Here is a 16,904-nt window from a genome sequence, read left to right as displayed (position 1 = left end):
GAATAAATTTAATTAGAATATTTTCTTAAAAATTATAAATCTTTTTCTTTTTAAAAGAAAAAAATTATAAATCTATAATCTGTTAAAATAAATTATCTATTAATCGGTTAACACAATGTGATAGATAAATATTATATTCTCCATCAATGTGACTTGTCCACTATGCCACTACTAGTACTACCACTATCAAAAGTACAAAGTAAACAACCAAACATACATTTCCCTCATTCACTTTTGTTTAGACTAGGCATAAAGCAATAATTTTTACAAAAAAAAAAAATAAAGAAAAAGAAAAAACATAAAGCAATAACACATGTGATATGTTGATTATTTATCTCTATAGTAACATGTGATATATATTGAGAGTACTAGTACTTTCAGCCATTCTTTGTTTCACTTGACGTTTGGCTGACATTTTTCAAATTATTACCATAAAGTAAAGTACTTCCAACATCTACAAACGGCTGAAAAGACTCATCTTTGCAACAGAGATTAGAGCATAATAATTTAACAAAAGTGAGTAATGGTGAATATCTTCTTCTCTCTTTCTTTCAATTTCCCCACCTCTCTCTCATTGCAGTAGAGATTCTCTCCCAAACTTTACCTTTCTCAAAATGGCAATGAGAATTTCCGCAGTGTTGTTTGCAACACTTGTTTACCTCCGCTCATGTTCATGTTCATGTTCATGCTCATGCTCATCACCGGAATCTTTCAAAGCGGTCTTACCAGATCAACCGGTGGTTAGTTTTAAGCAGTATTCGGGTTACATCACCGTAGATGTAACCCATGACAGATCCCTCTTCTTCTACTTCGTTGAAGCTGAGCTTGATCCTGCTACAAAGCCGGTCGTACTCTGGCTTAATGGAGGTACCTACCTTTCTTTCTAACTTATTATTATTATTATTATTAAGTAAGTAGTAATTTTACCTTACATGTTTTGTTCAGGTCCCGGTTGTTCCTCAGTTGGCCAGGGAGCATTCACGGAACACGGCCCTTTCAAGCTTTCAAACAATGGGCATCTTGTCCGAAACAACTACAGTTGGAACAGGGGTAGATAAGATACATCTCTGTTCATTTCATTTTTTAATCATACGTACGTACCTTCTTTATTTATACTTCAAATAATTTTGTAGAGGCCAACATGCTTTACCTGGAATCCCCGGCTGGGGTTGGATTCTCCTATTCAGCCAACCAGTCTGATTATTATCTTGTAAATGATGAAATCACAGGTTTGGTTTATTTCTTCTTTTTCTGCATTCATCTTACTTACTTACTTACTTAGTTAATATCACTGATCTGTTGCTATGTATGTATACAGCAAGAGATAATCTCTTGTTTCTGCAGGGTTGGTACTCCAAATTCCCTAACTACAAAACCAACCCTTTTTTCATTAGTGGGGAAAGTTATATAGGTACGTAATATATGTTTTTGTTAAATGATTAATTAATTAATTACTATTTTAGTTTAATCTGATTGAAGGTTCTGTTAATTAATGCTTTGAACCTAATCTTTGTTTTCAGGTCATTATGCTCCCCAGCTTGCACACCTCATACTCCAATCCAAATCTAACATCAATCTGAAGGGAATTCTCGTGAGTTTACATTTAACAATTACTGTTTTGTTATAATTATTATTATAACATAATGAGTTTACCTTGATTTTTGTGTTTATTTCTGTGGTGTAGATGGGAAATCCACTTCTGGATTTTGATCACGATTACAACTCCCGAGCCGAATATTTATGGTCTCACTCACAAATTTCAGACTCGACTTACCACAAGCTCACACACATCTGCAACAACGCAGAATTCAAGAGGCAGGATCGAATGGGGAATGCTAGTGTCATCTGTGAAGACATATATCTTCAAATGATAACGGAGGTTAGTTAGAAATGTATATCTAAATATTGACGTGCACCATTATTAGCCTAGGTATAAACTCTTACAATGGATCATGAAAATCAAATAAAGTTTTATTGAAACAAATAAAAACATCACAATCTTTTGTAGTGGATGAACTATTCCGTGTCTTTGAAACATTGTGATTAGACTGATACAACCTGCACAGTTTTCAGATTGTATGCGATAGAGAGCACTCTTCGAGTGAGTGTAAACTCCTAGAAATTTAGAGAAGAAAAGAGAATTTGAGAGAGAATAGAACTTTCTTTATTATTCAACATGACCTAAAAGTGGTTCTCTGTAACATCTTATAGAAAGCAGGTCGTAACAAACTAACAGAATTAGAAATAAAAGGGCATAACAACTTGCACAAGAAAACTGAATTGGAATAACAGAATCTAAAATAAAATTGCTTAGTTTTCGGCTGATTGATCTTAGGCTTCCTCTTTGTCTCACACTGATAGTCTTGCATCCAAAGAGGCTTCTTGGACTCTCTCTTCCCAAGTGTTGGACCTTCCATAGCAGTAACATTCTCTACTGTTGAGCTGTTATCTGTTTGTGTCGTATCACTCCTCACCCCTTCAGAAATCACCTTGTCCGCAAGGTGGTAAGTTGGAAAACTTCGCTGGAATGAATCAAGGTCCTCCCATGATGCTTCATCTGCAGGTAGGCCAACCCATTGAACCAAAATCTGGTGACAAGGTTTACCGTGAACCAGAATTGTGCGCTGATCCAGCACTGCAGCAGGCACTTCGACAGGTTGATTGTTAAAACTTTCAGTAGGTAAATCACAAGGTGAAGGTGCTTCAGTACCGCGAAAAGGTTTAAGAGTAGAAATGTGGAATACCGGATGTATGCGGCTGTTCAAAAGGAGCTGTAGCTTGTAAGCAACTGGACCTATGCGTTCAATAATAGGATAGGGACCGTAATAACGTTTAGATAACTTGTGGTGACGTTGCTGGCGCAATGTAGTCTGACGATAAGGTCGGAGACGAACCAAAACTAAGTCGCCAACAGCAAGAGTGAGTTCACGGCGATGTGCATTCGCCTTTTGAGTCATGCGATTTTGAGCAGCCAGTAAATTTGCCTTCAGTTTACGAAGAAGTTCATCTCTACTAGTGAGTTCTTCGTCCAATGTTGGAATGGAAGTTGAACCTCTGGTATACCTTGGAATGCAAGGAGGTTTTCGGCCGTACAGTGCTTCAAAAGGGGACATTTGAAGGCCGCTGTGTAAACTTGTATTATAATGAAATTCAGCCCATGGTAGAAAATTGACCCATGAAGAAGGCTTGTGTTGAGTGAAGGCTCGAAGGTATTGTTCAAGACAACGATTGGTAACCTCAGATTGGCCATCCATTTGGGGATGGTAAGCACTGCTCATTGCTAACTTTGTACCACTGAATTCAAAGAGTTTCCGCCAAAAATTGCTGACAAATATGGGATCACAGTCGGATACGATTGAGCGAGGGAAACCATGATGCTTAACCACCATAGACACGAACACTTCTGCAACTTTTGAGGCAGTAAATGCAGTAGGGAGTGCGCCAAAATGTGCAGATTTGGATAAACGATCAACCACAACAAAGATAACCGTTGAACCATGTGATGGTGGTAAACCCGTAATGAAATCCATCGTGATATCTTCCCACACCGCCTCAGGAATGGGGAGTGGCTGTAATAAACCGGCTGGAACCTGAGTGGAGTATTTAATTTGTTGACAAATGAGACAAGAAGCCACAAAAGATTCGACAGATTTTCTCATACCTTGCCAAAAGAAATTAGCAGCAACCCGACTAAGAGTACGTTTGATACCCGCATGGCCTCCACAAGGAGTATCATGAAACTCACTAATAATAATGGAACATAAAGGAGAAGCCGCATTAAGTACATAGCGTCCTTTATGGACAACCAACCCATTCATGATAGAGTAAGGTGAGACAAGAGTTCCTTTAGCATGTTGCTGATGAAATGCCAAAAGGAACGGGTCAGAAGCATTTTCCTTGTGAAGTTGTTGAATAATACCAAATGTAGGAGTTGTCACTAATGCTAGTAATGAGGGATCATCACAATCTGGGTTCTTAGACCATTCCGCTGGGACCCGAGATAGCGCATCAGCCACACGATTTGAAACCCCCGGTTTGTATTCGATACGGAATTGAAAACCCAACAGCTTACGAACATAGGCCTGCTGGTCTGGTGTCTGAATCACTTGTTGCAATAACTCACGAATACTCTTGTGATCGGTGTGAATAATAAAAAAATGGCCCAATAGATATTGACGCCATTTAAGTACTGCTTCTGTTATAGCATGCAATTCTTTAATGTATGTCGAAGCAGCTTGCATCTTAGGTCCAAGTTTTTTACTGAAAAAAGCCAATGGGTGACCATCTTGCATAAGTACAGCCCTGAGACCAATATTAGAAGCATCAGTTTCTATAACAAATTCCTTGGAAAAATCTGGGAGATGTAAAACCGGGGCTGCAACCATAGCATGTTTCAAAGCCTCAAAGGCCGCAGATGCAGCCGGGGACCAACTAAATGAATCACGGCGCAATAAATTTGTTAACGGAGCAGCAATGCTTGCATAGTTGGCAATGAAGCGGCGATAATAACCGGTGAGCCCAAGAAAGCCACGAAGTTGCTTGACTGTTGTTGGAATAGGCCACTTAACCATAGCCTCCAACTTACTAGGGTCGGCATGAACACCTTGTGCCGAAACAATATGCCCCAAATACTCAATAGATTCTTCACAAAACAAGCATTTGGAAAGTTTCACATAAAATCAATGAGTTAGTAAACACTGCAAAACCAATTCCAAATGCACCAAATGATCCTCAATGGAAGAGCTATATATCAAGATATCGTCGAAGAAAACGATAACAAACCGCCGGAGGAATTGTGAGAACAGTTGGTTCATGGTAGCCTGAAATGTTGATGGTGCATTTGTGAGGCCGAATGGCATCACCAAAAATTCAAAGTGACCATCGTGTGTACGAAATGCTGTCTTGTATGTGTCCCGAGGATGCACTCGTATCTGATGGTAACCTGCATGGAGGTCTAATTTGGTAAACACCGTTGCTCCACCAAGTTCATCCAATAACTCATCGATGGTGGGTATAGGAAACTTGTCCTTAACCGTTACAGCATTTAAGGCGCGGTAATCAACGCAGAAACGCCAAGTGCCATCTTTCTTACGAACTAAGAGTACCGGAGAAGAGAAAGGACTATGGCTGGGAATGATAATGCCCTGATCCAACATTTCTCTTATCAACTTCTCCATTTCAGATTTTTGAAATTGTGGGTAGCGATAAGGTCGCACATTAACCGGTTCCGTGCCGTCAATTAAGTGTATACGATGATCAACTGTGCGGTGCGGTGGTAGGCCAGTTGGGGTTGCAAAAATCTTTTCAAATTTGTGTAATATTTTAGTAACAGAAGAAGGTAAATGTGCAGGAAAAATTGGGCACGTAGTGGTTGTAGGTTGAGGAAAAGGCTCATGATCAGTTGTTGTTAAAGTGAAAATACCTGCAACTGTGTCGTTTTGAACTAATGCTTGCAGCTGGTGTAAAGAGACAGAATGAGGATCCAAGGTGCGGTTGCCGCGAAGAGTGACAGGCTCACCATTCCAAACAAACTCCATGGTGAGGGCAGAATAATCATGAGATACTTGCCCAGTGATTCTAGCCAAGGAAATCCAAGAACCACATCCGGTCCTTCGATTGCTAAAACAAATAAATCCACAGTGAATTGAATACCTTGGAGCATTAATTCAGTTGATTTGCAAAAATGTTGACAAACCAAGAATGTACCGCAACCAGTAGCAACTCGAAAACGAGGGCAAGACGTAAGTGTTAAACCCAAACGCTCCACCAATGACGGCTTGATAAAGTTATGGGTACTCCCGCTATCGATGAGAATTTGAAATGAGTGACAGTCATAAATGCCGGATACACGTATAGAACGTCCTTGAATTTGACTGGAAAGAGCATTTAAGCTTGAAATGTCACCGGAGATTTCTTCAGGGGGATGATCTTCAGGCTTGGTTTCTGGTTCGTCGTCCTCGGAGCCGAGGAGGAGGAGGAGGACTTTACTCTCACAACGATGTGATGGGTTCCACTTCTCATTGCACCTAAAGCATAAGCCTTTAGCACGGCGGTCTCTGATTTCAGTTGGTGGAACGTGTCGAATTGACATGCCTGAGGTAGGTGTAGGGAGAATGGGGGTTGAATGTTGAGGTTTAACGGTAGCAGTAGCATTCACAGATTGGTTTGAATTATTTGTGTTAGGATTGATTGTGGAAGAAGATGATCCTCGAGACCAATTTTTAAAATTAGAAGGATTGTCATCCAAACGAGCCTCATATGCCCTGGCAATAGCGAAGGCTTCCATCAGAGTTGGAGGTCGATGAAATTGTAGCTCTCGGCGTAAATTCTGTTTAAGCCCTGTGATAAAGAAACTGATAAGCAAGGGTTCAGAAATACCAGTGACCTTATTCATCAAGTCCTCAAATTGTGCCTGGAAATCAGCGACCGAACCCTTCTGTGAGAGCTTAGATAAATCGCCCTCAACGTCTTCGTAAGTTGTTGGACCAAAACGGTTGCGTACGGCTTCCAAGAAAACAGACCAAGACGGTAGTAAATTGTTACGCATAGCCCATTGGAACCACGCTGCTGCACGTCCTTCTAAAGTGAAAGGCAACAATCTGGAGACGGGATGCTTCCGGCATCTCGTGAAAGTTGAAGAATGATTCAATTTGAAACAACCAGTCAATGGGGTTAGAACCGTCAAAACGAGGAACACTGAGTTTCATCGCTCGCGATGCGTTGCTATTCGGCCCTGAAGTTTGGTGTTGCGTTGCTGGACGGAATTTAGCAACCTTTGCATCGACCTCGAGTAGGTGGTTGTGGAGGGTGGAGTGAATCGTATCTGAGTGGGAGTCGATGGCTGTTTGAAGTAGAGTACGGATTTCAGTGGAGTGAGCGTCCAATTTGGATTGAATGGCGTTCATGATTTCAGTGGAATCCATATCAATGAAAGCACCAGTGATACAACCTGCACAGTTTTCAGATTGTATGCAATAGAGAGCACTCTTCGAGTGAGTGTAAACTCCTAGAAATTTAGAGAAGAAAAGAGAATTTGAGAGAAAATAGAACTTTCTTTATTATTCAACATGACCTAAAAGTGGTTCTCTGTAACATCTTATAGAAAGCAGGTCGTAACAAACTAACAGAATTAGAAATAGAAGGGCGTAACAACTTGCACAAGAAAACTGAATTGGAATAACAAAATCTAAAATAAAATTGCTAAGTTTTCGGCTGATTGATCTTAGGCTTCCTCTTTGTCTCACACTGATAGTCTTGCATCCGAAGAGGCTTCTTGGACTCTCTCTTCCCAAGTGTTGGACCTTCCATAGCAGTAACATTCTCTACTGTTGAGCTGTTATCTGTTTGTGTCGTATCATAGACACAGCATTTTCTATCAAAGCTTCAGTTTTCTACAATCTTTTATAATTACTAATTGATGGTGATGACTCGAGAAATGATAATTTATCTTCTATGAGAGACTCAAATCACCTTTTTCTTTGACATGGAAACTTGATTATAATAAATCCAACCAAATGTAGACCCATCCTGTAAAAGAATATGGTTTTATCTACCCATGTAATATTTTTCAAACTGTATACATAATAAATATGGAAACCTTATACACATTTCAAATTGGATCTATATATGTAATAAATCCTACCAAATGTAGACCCCTCCTACCAGTAACTCATGTTTGTGGTTGACTTCTACAGTTCTACTACCAACCAAGGCATGTTAGAGTAAGCATGTATATTGTTTTCTTTCATAAATGAGCAGCAGGGACATGATGTCAGCATCACCATTGTACATCATATACAACCCTGAAAAAGTTTCCTATATATACCTATGCTAGAAGTTACCCTCTTTTTTTAACATTAGAGATCAAATAATGCATTGTTTAGTTAACATTAGAGATTAGAGACAGAGGAAAAATAATAAGAAAATAGTAAAGTTCATTACCCTGTATCAAATTGTTCTTTAGCCATCAAAGAAATTGAACATCCTCGAGAACATTTTCAGCAGTAGCAATTATACCAAAGGAAAACATACAACATACCTATGATACAAATACCCTCATTATGGACAGCATATAAGGTATATGCCTCTCTAAAGAAGTTTGAAATGGATTGCTAAATATTTCATAATTGATTTCCCGCAAAAGCATGACCACTAATCCATCTTATGAACGAATACCATGTTTATAAAACACTAAGACTCTAAGTAGAAAAATCACATACACAAACACAGTCAGAAAACAAAGTAACCTCAATTTTCAAAAGTATTAGTGCATATATAAGAAAGCACAACAATGATATATAATTGAAAGGCCAACTAAAATCCTTTGATAGTAACTTACTAAAACAATAAGATTTTTACAATCTTTTATTAAAGAATTAAAGAATAATGCTTCTAATATTATTGAAACCAATATTCAAATTCAACAACTTAATATATAACATTTATACCTCATGCTGTACAAAAAGCGTCAAAGCTTGAATTGGTGAATCAATGGCTTCTCTTATGCTGTAAAAATGCTAGGCGAAATAAAATCAATAAGATCCATGTCCAAATGTCCAATAACTGATAATAAGTTTTCTACTCCTATTTTTCTATGAATTCACAAAACTACTTTACAATGATTTCTATAGCAAAAGAAGAACACTGTCCCGTTAATTTAAAAGAGGACATGATAAATCTAAGATAAGTATAAGAGTATTATACTTATAAGTATTATATTTGTCAAAAAAATAAGAGTATTATTTGTGTAAACTAAACATATAAAGCAAAAATAAAATTTGCAGGAAACGTTTCCCATTTTCAATTCAGGAACATTTTCCATCATCATAGTAAGTTAACTCACAAAACAACAACATAAAAACAACAAATCCCTACTGGGTAGATGATAGTAGATAAGTTTGATGGTTCAAAAAGGACTGCCAATCTTCTTGTTGTAATCGAGTCTCATACGCACGCACAAATAATCACAAAAAAATCGCGCACAAAATTAATCATAACAATCTACAAAGTCAAAATCGCACATAGCAACTATCAAGAAAAAAGTAACTCTCATGAGAGAAAATATAAAAGAATACTCATTTAACCAAAGATACTCATTGCAAAGTTACTAATTGATGTTGGCTAGTCGTTTATTTCTGATTTTTGTCTTTGTCAAGTTCATGTTCCAAATAAATAGTTAAAACATAATCCACATAGAATACCCCTTACACCATAGATTGAACAATTCATCGTCCTTGCAAATACAAAATTAAAAAGGTCACAACAGAGAGCATTTGAGTTAAAAATTATACCAGAGTTGTATTTTTTATAAGAATCTCTGTTAACTCGGCAAATGCATCAATCACCTCAAAGCCCCCCTGATTAGGAGGGAAAAAAATTTGAAAAATTTTGAATTTTGAATTGAAGAGGGAAAAAGAGATAAATAATATTTTAATTTTGTGATTGATTGAATGCTTATAGTGGTAAAAATTAATGTGGCAAGAATGATGTGATTGATTGACACATAGGATTATTGGCTCCAAAATGAGGCTATGCTTGTATATTATTAAGATTAAGAAGATTAAGTTTTCCTTGAAATTAAAATATGAACAAACTCTTACACAAACTTGATGCTTCATGGACAGATGGGCAACATAGACCCCTTTGATGTAACTTTGGATGTGTGTATCTATCCACAGACACATAGGCTGAATATTCTTAAGGTATTTACACTTTTAATCTGTTCTCTCTTTTTATTTTTATTTTTTTGGTTTGCTTATATGCTTATGCTTCCTTTCATGTTTGATTTAGAGAGCTAGAGAGGAGGTTGATGTTTGTCTGGAATCCAAGACATTCAAATACCTGAATAGGAAGGATGTCCAGATAGCTCTTCATGGAAAGCTAGTTGGGGAAGGAGTTTATAACTGGTCAACTTGTTCAGGGTAAATTTCATTTTTTTCTAATTGATTTAAATAGAACAGTAATGTTGATGTACAAGTTTAGAGATAAAAGAAAGGTCATTGTTATTATTGCTAAAGAATAAAATGGTACATCAGTACATTGAAGAGTCATCAGCTCATATATATACGACTAATTACAAATGTAAAATAAATTAACTAATCATCACTGTAACTAATTGTTGAAGTGGCACAACTAACTTAAAGTGTCTATAACTAAACTATGTATTTACAAAGTATTGAGTTATGTACATTAATATCTCCCCTCAAGTTGGACTATGGATAGCACATAGACCCAACTTGGAAACAATAGATGAAAAGGAAGGAGAATAGAGCAGTTTGGTGAAAACATCGGCAAGCTGTGAACTGCTAGGCACATGCAGCAAATGAATGAGTTTGGATTGGAGCTTTTCTCTAATGACATGACAGTCTAACTCAATGTGATTACTGTGTTCATGAAACGTTGGGTTGTGAGCAAGGCAGATGGCAGACCTGCTATCGCAGTAAACCGAAGCTGGTGCAGAAAAAACTACTTGAAAGTCTTTGAAAAGATACTGCAACCATTCCATAAGTGAGAGAAGCAAGTGCCCAATATTCAGCCTCAGTAGAGGACCTAGATACAGTATTTTGCTTCTTGGACTTCCATGAAATGAGGGAAGAGCCAAGAAGAACACAGTAGCCAGTAATGGACTTGCGTGTTTCAGGGCATCTTGCCCAGTCAGAATCTGCAAAACCTGATAATTTCAGGGAGCTAGATGCAGAAAATAGAATTCCTTTGGCTGGAGAAGACTTGAGATATTTAAGAACTTTTGTTGCAGCAGTATAATGAGAAAGTAAAGGCTTTGGTACAAATTGACTGAGGTGCTGGACAGCATAAGCAATGTCAAGCCGCATGTTGGTCAAATAAAGTAACCTTCCAATAAGTCGCCTATAAGAAGAAGGATCATCTAAAGGAACACCTTCAGTAGAGGACAACTTAGTAGTAGGATTAAAAGGAATGGAGGAAGGTTTAGATGCCTGAAAACCTGATTCTTCTAACAATTCAAGGGTGTATTTTCTTTGATTCAGAAAAATACCTTTATCTGATGCAAGTTCTAAGCCTAAGAAGAAACAAAGTAGACCAAGGTCTTCGATACGGAATTTTTGATGCAAAAATTGTTTAACAGAGGTAATTTCCTGAATAGAAATTCCATCCAGGACTTTGTCATCAACATAGACCAATAGGGCAGTAAAAGAAGTGCCATCAGTTTTGATGTATAGAGAATGATCAGCCTGAGAAGCAACATAACCAAAAGAAATCAAGGAAAAAGAAAGCTTGGCATACCATTGCTACTAGCCTGTTTTAAGCCGTATAATGACTTGCGAAGCTTGCAGACTTTGGAGGGATTAGGGTCAGAATATCCAGGTGGAAGAGACATGTATACCTCCTCATTGAGGTCGCCATGAAGAAATGCGTTATCCAATTGCTCAAGATGCCAACCTTTGATGGATGCCGAAGATAATAATACTCTGACAGTAGTTATTTTGGCTACCGGGGAAAAAGTCTCAAAATAATCAAGTCCCTCCATTTGAGTGTACCCCTTTGCCACCAAGCGTGCTTTATACCTTTCAATAGAGCCATTTGCACGATATTTTACCTTGTAACCCACTTACCACCAACTGGGGTTTTACCCGGTGGAAGATCCACAATGGTCCAAGTTTGGTTTTGATCAAGAGCAAGCATCTCAGCATCCATTGCTTGCTTCCAGCAATCAAGTTTAGAGGTTTGGTGATAAATGGTTGGTTCAACGATAGCAGAAATAGAAAAACAGAAGGACTTATATGCAGGAGAACAATGAATATAAGAGTGAACATACGAAAGAGGATAATGTATAGTATTTTAAACATCAGCAGAGCTACCTAAAACAGAATTACAGTGATAATATTGTTGCAAATAACTGGGGTTAGTGCTAATTCTAGTAGACCTCCTGAGGGGAACAGAAGGAGGAGAAGGAGAAGGGTTGGCATGAGCAATGGGAGACTCGGAAGGTGAGGTGGCAGGAGGATTAGTAGTTGAGGGAACAAGTGGAAACAATAAGGAATCAAGCATGACAGGGGCAGAGGTAGGAGGGGCCGGAGTAGATAAATGTTCAAAGGCAAGAAGAACATCATCAAGAAAAGGAAGAGGAGCAGAATTTTGGGCTGAAGATGACGGAGAAGATGAAAGTGGTGCAAAAGGGAAACAAGTTTCATAAAAAATAACATTCCGAGAAACAAAAAAATCATAAGTGTTAAGGTCGTACGAAATATATCCTTTAGTACCATCTTTGTAGCCAAGAAATATAGCTTTCCTAGCCCTAGGGTTGAATTTGGTTCTACGAGCTTGCAAAGTGGTTGCATAACTCAAACAACCAAACACTTTGAGATGCAGAAAGGTAGGAGGAGGCTTATTAAAAAGAATTTCATATGAACTTTTGGACTTAAGAAGGGGTGTAGGTAGTATATCAATGATGTGGACAGCTTGTTGAACACTAAAGTTCCACATGGTTAAAGGGATGTGAGAATGACAAGAAAGAGACCTAGCCACATTTAAAATATGTTGGTGTTTTCCTTCTACGACCCCACTTTGTTGTGGTGTTTCAACACACGACTTCTGATGAATTATGCCCTTAGATTTAAGAAAGTCCCCCATGAAGAATTCTGTTCCATTATCAGTCCTAAGACATTTTAAATTTGTGTGAAATTGATTCTCTATATAGGCAATGAAATGAACAAGACTCTTCCTAGCTTCATCTTTGCTTTGAAGGAAAATTACCTAGGTGAACCTAGTAAAGTCGTCAACTAGAGTAAGAAAGTATCTATGTCCTAAAAGAGAAACAGTAGATAGTGGGCCCCACAGATCAGCATGCAATATATCAAAAGGAAAAGAAGTTTTGATACACTATGAGGAAATGGCAATTTTCTTTGCTTGGCAAAGTGACAAGAATCACAAGGTGTCATGTTATTCTTACAAGGAATGAAAGGAAACAATTTTGAAACAGATTGCATGTCTCAGTCAGATATATGGCCTAAACGTAAATGCCAAAGAAGAAAAGAATTATTTGAAACATTGTTACAAGTGTTTGCAGAAGTCCCATATGCATTTGCAGTGCCTAGCACATACAATCCTCTTTGCAGTCTAGCTGTACCAATCATTTTCTTGGAACAGTTCTGCAAAATTTCACAAGAATTGTTGTGAAATTGAGAAAACTATTATTGGACTCGGCTAATTTTGTGACAAATTAAATTGACATGAAAAGATGAGATGTATAGAACATTATGCAAAGTCAGGTAGGGTGAGATAACACTGGTTCCAGAAATAGAAGCAAAAATTTGAGAACAATTAGGTAAAGAAACAGGAATTGGGACAATTGGTTGATATGTAGTAAAGGCTGCAAGATGAAAAGTAATATGGTCAGTGGCTCTGGTATCTAGGATCCAAAGATTAGGACTCTTACCATCACCATGAGAAGACTGAGAATCGAGGATGAAGGGAGAAGTGGACACAGAATTTACAACGGATTATGAGAGAGTTTTGATTGTTGAAGCAAGCTACGAATGGTGTTATATTCCTCGAGTAAAACAAAAAGACTTGGTGGATGTAGGAGATGATGTAGAATCAGACTGTGTAGAATCGAGAACTGCAGAATTAGCCTTAGATTGAGACTGATTCCTCCCTTTATTCTTATAGCCAGGAGGAAGACCATGCTTTAACCAACTAGTCTCAACAGTATGATTCGATTGTCCACAGTGCGTACAAACACGATTAATCCCTTGTCCTTTCCCTTTTCCACTCTGATCGTACTTCCCATTAAAATTGTTGTATTGAGAATTAGCCATTAAAGCAGTAGAAGGATCAGAGTTAGGTGCATCATGTGAGATGGGATCAAAAACAGAACTAACAATTTCCCTTTCTTGTTAAATGATCATTGAAAAAACCTTATCAAAGTCAGGTAAAGGGGACATAAGCATCATTTGAGATTTGGTGTGAGAAAAACGTTCATTCAAACCACCACAAGAACAAGCAAAGGAACATTTGCAGAAAGGAAGTAGTCGATAATTTTCCAATTCATCCCTTGACGAAATTTGTTAAGCTCTTCCTGAATATCAGAAATTCGAAAGATATCACCTTGGGAAAGCCTAGTTCGGAGATTCTTCCAAACCCCAGCTGCAGTGTCGATCCAGATAACTGATCGGGCAATAGATTCAGAAATTGAGCGCCGAATCCATGACAGAACCATCGTATTGCATCGACTCCATGGAACATAGAGAGAATCAGAGACAGATGGTTTCGGAAAAGTACCATCAATGAACCTTTATTTGTTCTTCGAAATCACAGCGACGTGCATCGATCGAGTCCAAGTGTGGTAATTCTTGTTGTCCAGAGGCGGAGAAACAAGAATCAATACTGGGCTTTCATTTGGACGCCAGTAGTACGGATTTGCGGAAATCGTTGAAAAAACTGAGTAGCTCTGTGTAGCCATGATTCAAGAAATCAAGGAGAATTTTTCAGAAACAGAGAAAGTGCAGTGACAGGAGAAAGGAACGATGAATCATTCGAAGAAGATGAAGATCGCTGATAGAAAAATCGAGAAATGGTTAAGGAAAGAGAAATGGCTACCAGAGCTAGATGAGCTCTGATACCATGTTGATGTACAGGTTTAGAGATAAAAGAAAGCTCATTGTTATTATTGCTAAAGAATAAAATGGTACATCAGTACACTGAATGAGTCATCAGCTCATATATATACCACTAATTACAAGTGTAAATAAACTAAATAATCATCACTGTAACTAATTGTTGAAGTGGCATAACTAACTTAAGTGTCTATAACTAAACTATTTATTTACAAAGTATTATGTTATGTACACTAATAAGTAATTTCATTCTAATACTAATACCAATATTTTCCTTCTTTTAGAGTTCTGGTATACGATTTTCAAAATCTGGAGAACCCTACAATCTCTATGTTAGGGCCACTTGTTAAATCAGGGGTTCGGGTTCTAGCTTACAGGTAACAATCTGTGTTTTCCTCCAACTTAGTTACTTATATACATTGCATTCCTACTTAATCAATCAATGTCATATACTAACCAAAGCTTTTTGTTTTTTTCTCCCTGCAGTGGAGATCAGGACTCTGAAATACCCTTTTTTGCGACTCGGTCGTTAATAAAGGGATTGGCGAAGGACCTGGGATTGACTGCAACAGACTCGTATAGAGTTTGGTATGAGGGTAGCCAGGTAAATATTTAATAGGATATGTTGCATCATTTTATTATATTCTAATCATATTATGTATCAATCATTTTATTAAAACTTACTTAATTTTGATATTTAATTGTTCAGGTGGCAGGATGGACGGAGGGTTATGGTGAGTTTTTATCATTTGCAACAATAAGGGGAGCAGCTCATGCTGCTCCATTTTCTCAGCCTGCGCGAGCTTTGGTACTATTCAAGGCATTTGTGGAAGGGAAGTCTCTTCCAACTATTAGTGAATTTGTTGGTAAACTTGATAGAACTGAACTGTAAATTTAAAACATGATCCTATTTTGTGATTCTGTATATGTATGCACATATTTCTTCAAGTTGTTTAGTTTTTTTAGTCTCACAAATTAAATGACTGTTGTGTTCAACTCAAACACTAAATTAAAATTTTTAAAGTAGGCTTTTACCTTTGGGATACAAAAAGAGTAGATTATTTTTTTTTTGAAGAAGCTAAAATAAAAAGAGTAGATTATTATTATCTATTGCTAAACCTTTATCTAGCAACATTATATTAGTGGATTCCTTTTATTGGCACAAAGTATTAGTAGATTCCTATCACTATGCCATTTGCTCTTTTATCTGGCAAAAAAAGTAATACTGTAGATTCTTCTCAGATTAGGTTTTGCAAAAAATTTCTTAGATTTTATGGGATAGTCATAATGAGTGATCTCAGAAGGTATTGGATGAGGTAGTTTGATGATTATCAATGAAATTTATTGGTGGGTGAAGTGTTTATCGATTAAAGACTTTGAGCAAAAGGTGCCATCTTTGTATCTCAAAATCCTTGTCTGTTTGGCTCCGAATTAGATGAATATGTCCCTTGCATTTTCGCTGGGTATTCAGTAGTTTGTGTGTGGCTTGAAGCGAGATCCTAAGAGCGTATTTTTTTGTTCGATGGGCAGCTTCATGATGTAGCTATTATGTTCAAAATTGCTGTGTCTTTTTTTTGGGGAAATTCTCCTCTCTCTGTAGCAGGTTTTATGGTCACAGATTATCTAGAATATGTTAGGAGGTAGTTTTTGACTCATTTCTAGCATGTATCTTCCTTGATATGCATTGGTTCTTTGTATGTTGTTTTGGAATCTTCGGGGGTTATTGGCTTTGTAATTCATATGTAATACTCTCTCTTGTTTGTGGCTTTCTTTTAGCATGACTTGTGAACTTGTGGCTTTAGGATGTTTGTTTATTGCCTTAATATGCCACGTGCTCTTTTATCTGGCAAAACAGTGTAACCACTATTATTTACTAGATTTTAATTAATGCCAGAAAGGTCCAATAAACAATTTTGGATCATTTATGTTCCATTTTACAATGAAGAGATACTGTCGTCAACTAAACTGAAGTGACAGAAATTATATTTTTGAATTTATTTACTTTCACTTGTATTTTGGAAATGTATATCTTTTTTAAGAAATCACCAAGTATAGATTTGGTATCAAATGACTCATCCATCAAATGTGTGTCGTTTATTTATCGATTTATACGAAGAAAAATGAAAACAAATAAGGGTATATGGCAAAAACATACACGGGACATGTCTTATGACCAATACCAATTATGGGGTCAAACGTTCAAACTGCCAAGCTGGATGCTGAGTCTAACTACCAATTATGTGTGATTGCACATGCAGATACATATTTCATATCTAAAGTTAAGTATGATGTTGTAAAAAAGCATACCTACAA

The 16,904-nt window shown here is 37.4% G+C and overlaps 2 protein-coding genes and 1 pseudogene across 2 annotated transcripts; 1 reads left to right on the top strand and 2 right to left on the bottom strand.

The window, feature by feature from the left end:
- Positions 1–484: 484 nt before the first annotated feature.
- LOC146946711 (serine carboxypeptidase-like 45) lies at positions 485–15,642 on the top strand. Its single transcript, XM_085744649.1, has 11 exons — positions 485–867; positions 946–1,050; positions 1,134–1,229; positions 1,319–1,411; positions 1,521–1,591; positions 1,685–1,879; positions 9,624–9,701; positions 9,790–9,920; positions 14,876–14,968; positions 15,078–15,195; positions 15,301–15,642. The coding sequence occupies exons 1-11, from the start codon at positions 615–617 to the stop codon at positions 15,481–15,483; spliced, it is 1,416 nt and encodes a 471-aa protein (XP_085600775.1). The 5' UTR covers positions 485–614; the 3' UTR covers positions 15,484–15,642.
- Positions 5,444–6,547, bottom strand: LOC146946713 (uncharacterized). The gene has a single exon (XM_085744650.1). The coding sequence runs from the start codon at positions 6,545–6,547 to the stop codon at positions 5,444–5,446; it is 1,104 nt and encodes a 367-aa protein (XP_085600776.1).
- LOC146946712 (uncharacterized) lies at positions 9,985–14,860 on the bottom strand (annotated as a pseudogene).
- Positions 15,643–16,904: the final 1,262 nt, after the last annotated feature.

The sequence above is a fragment of the Medicago sativa genome, chromosome 2, assembly GCF_051527215.1.
Source record: "Medicago sativa cultivar Bolivia chromosome 2, Bolivia_mono, whole genome shotgun sequence".
Taxonomy (NCBI): domain Eukaryota; kingdom Viridiplantae; phylum Streptophyta; class Magnoliopsida; order Fabales; family Fabaceae; genus Medicago; species Medicago sativa.
Note: the sequence above shows the minus strand (reverse complement) of the source record. Positions and strands in the feature narration are given on the sequence as shown.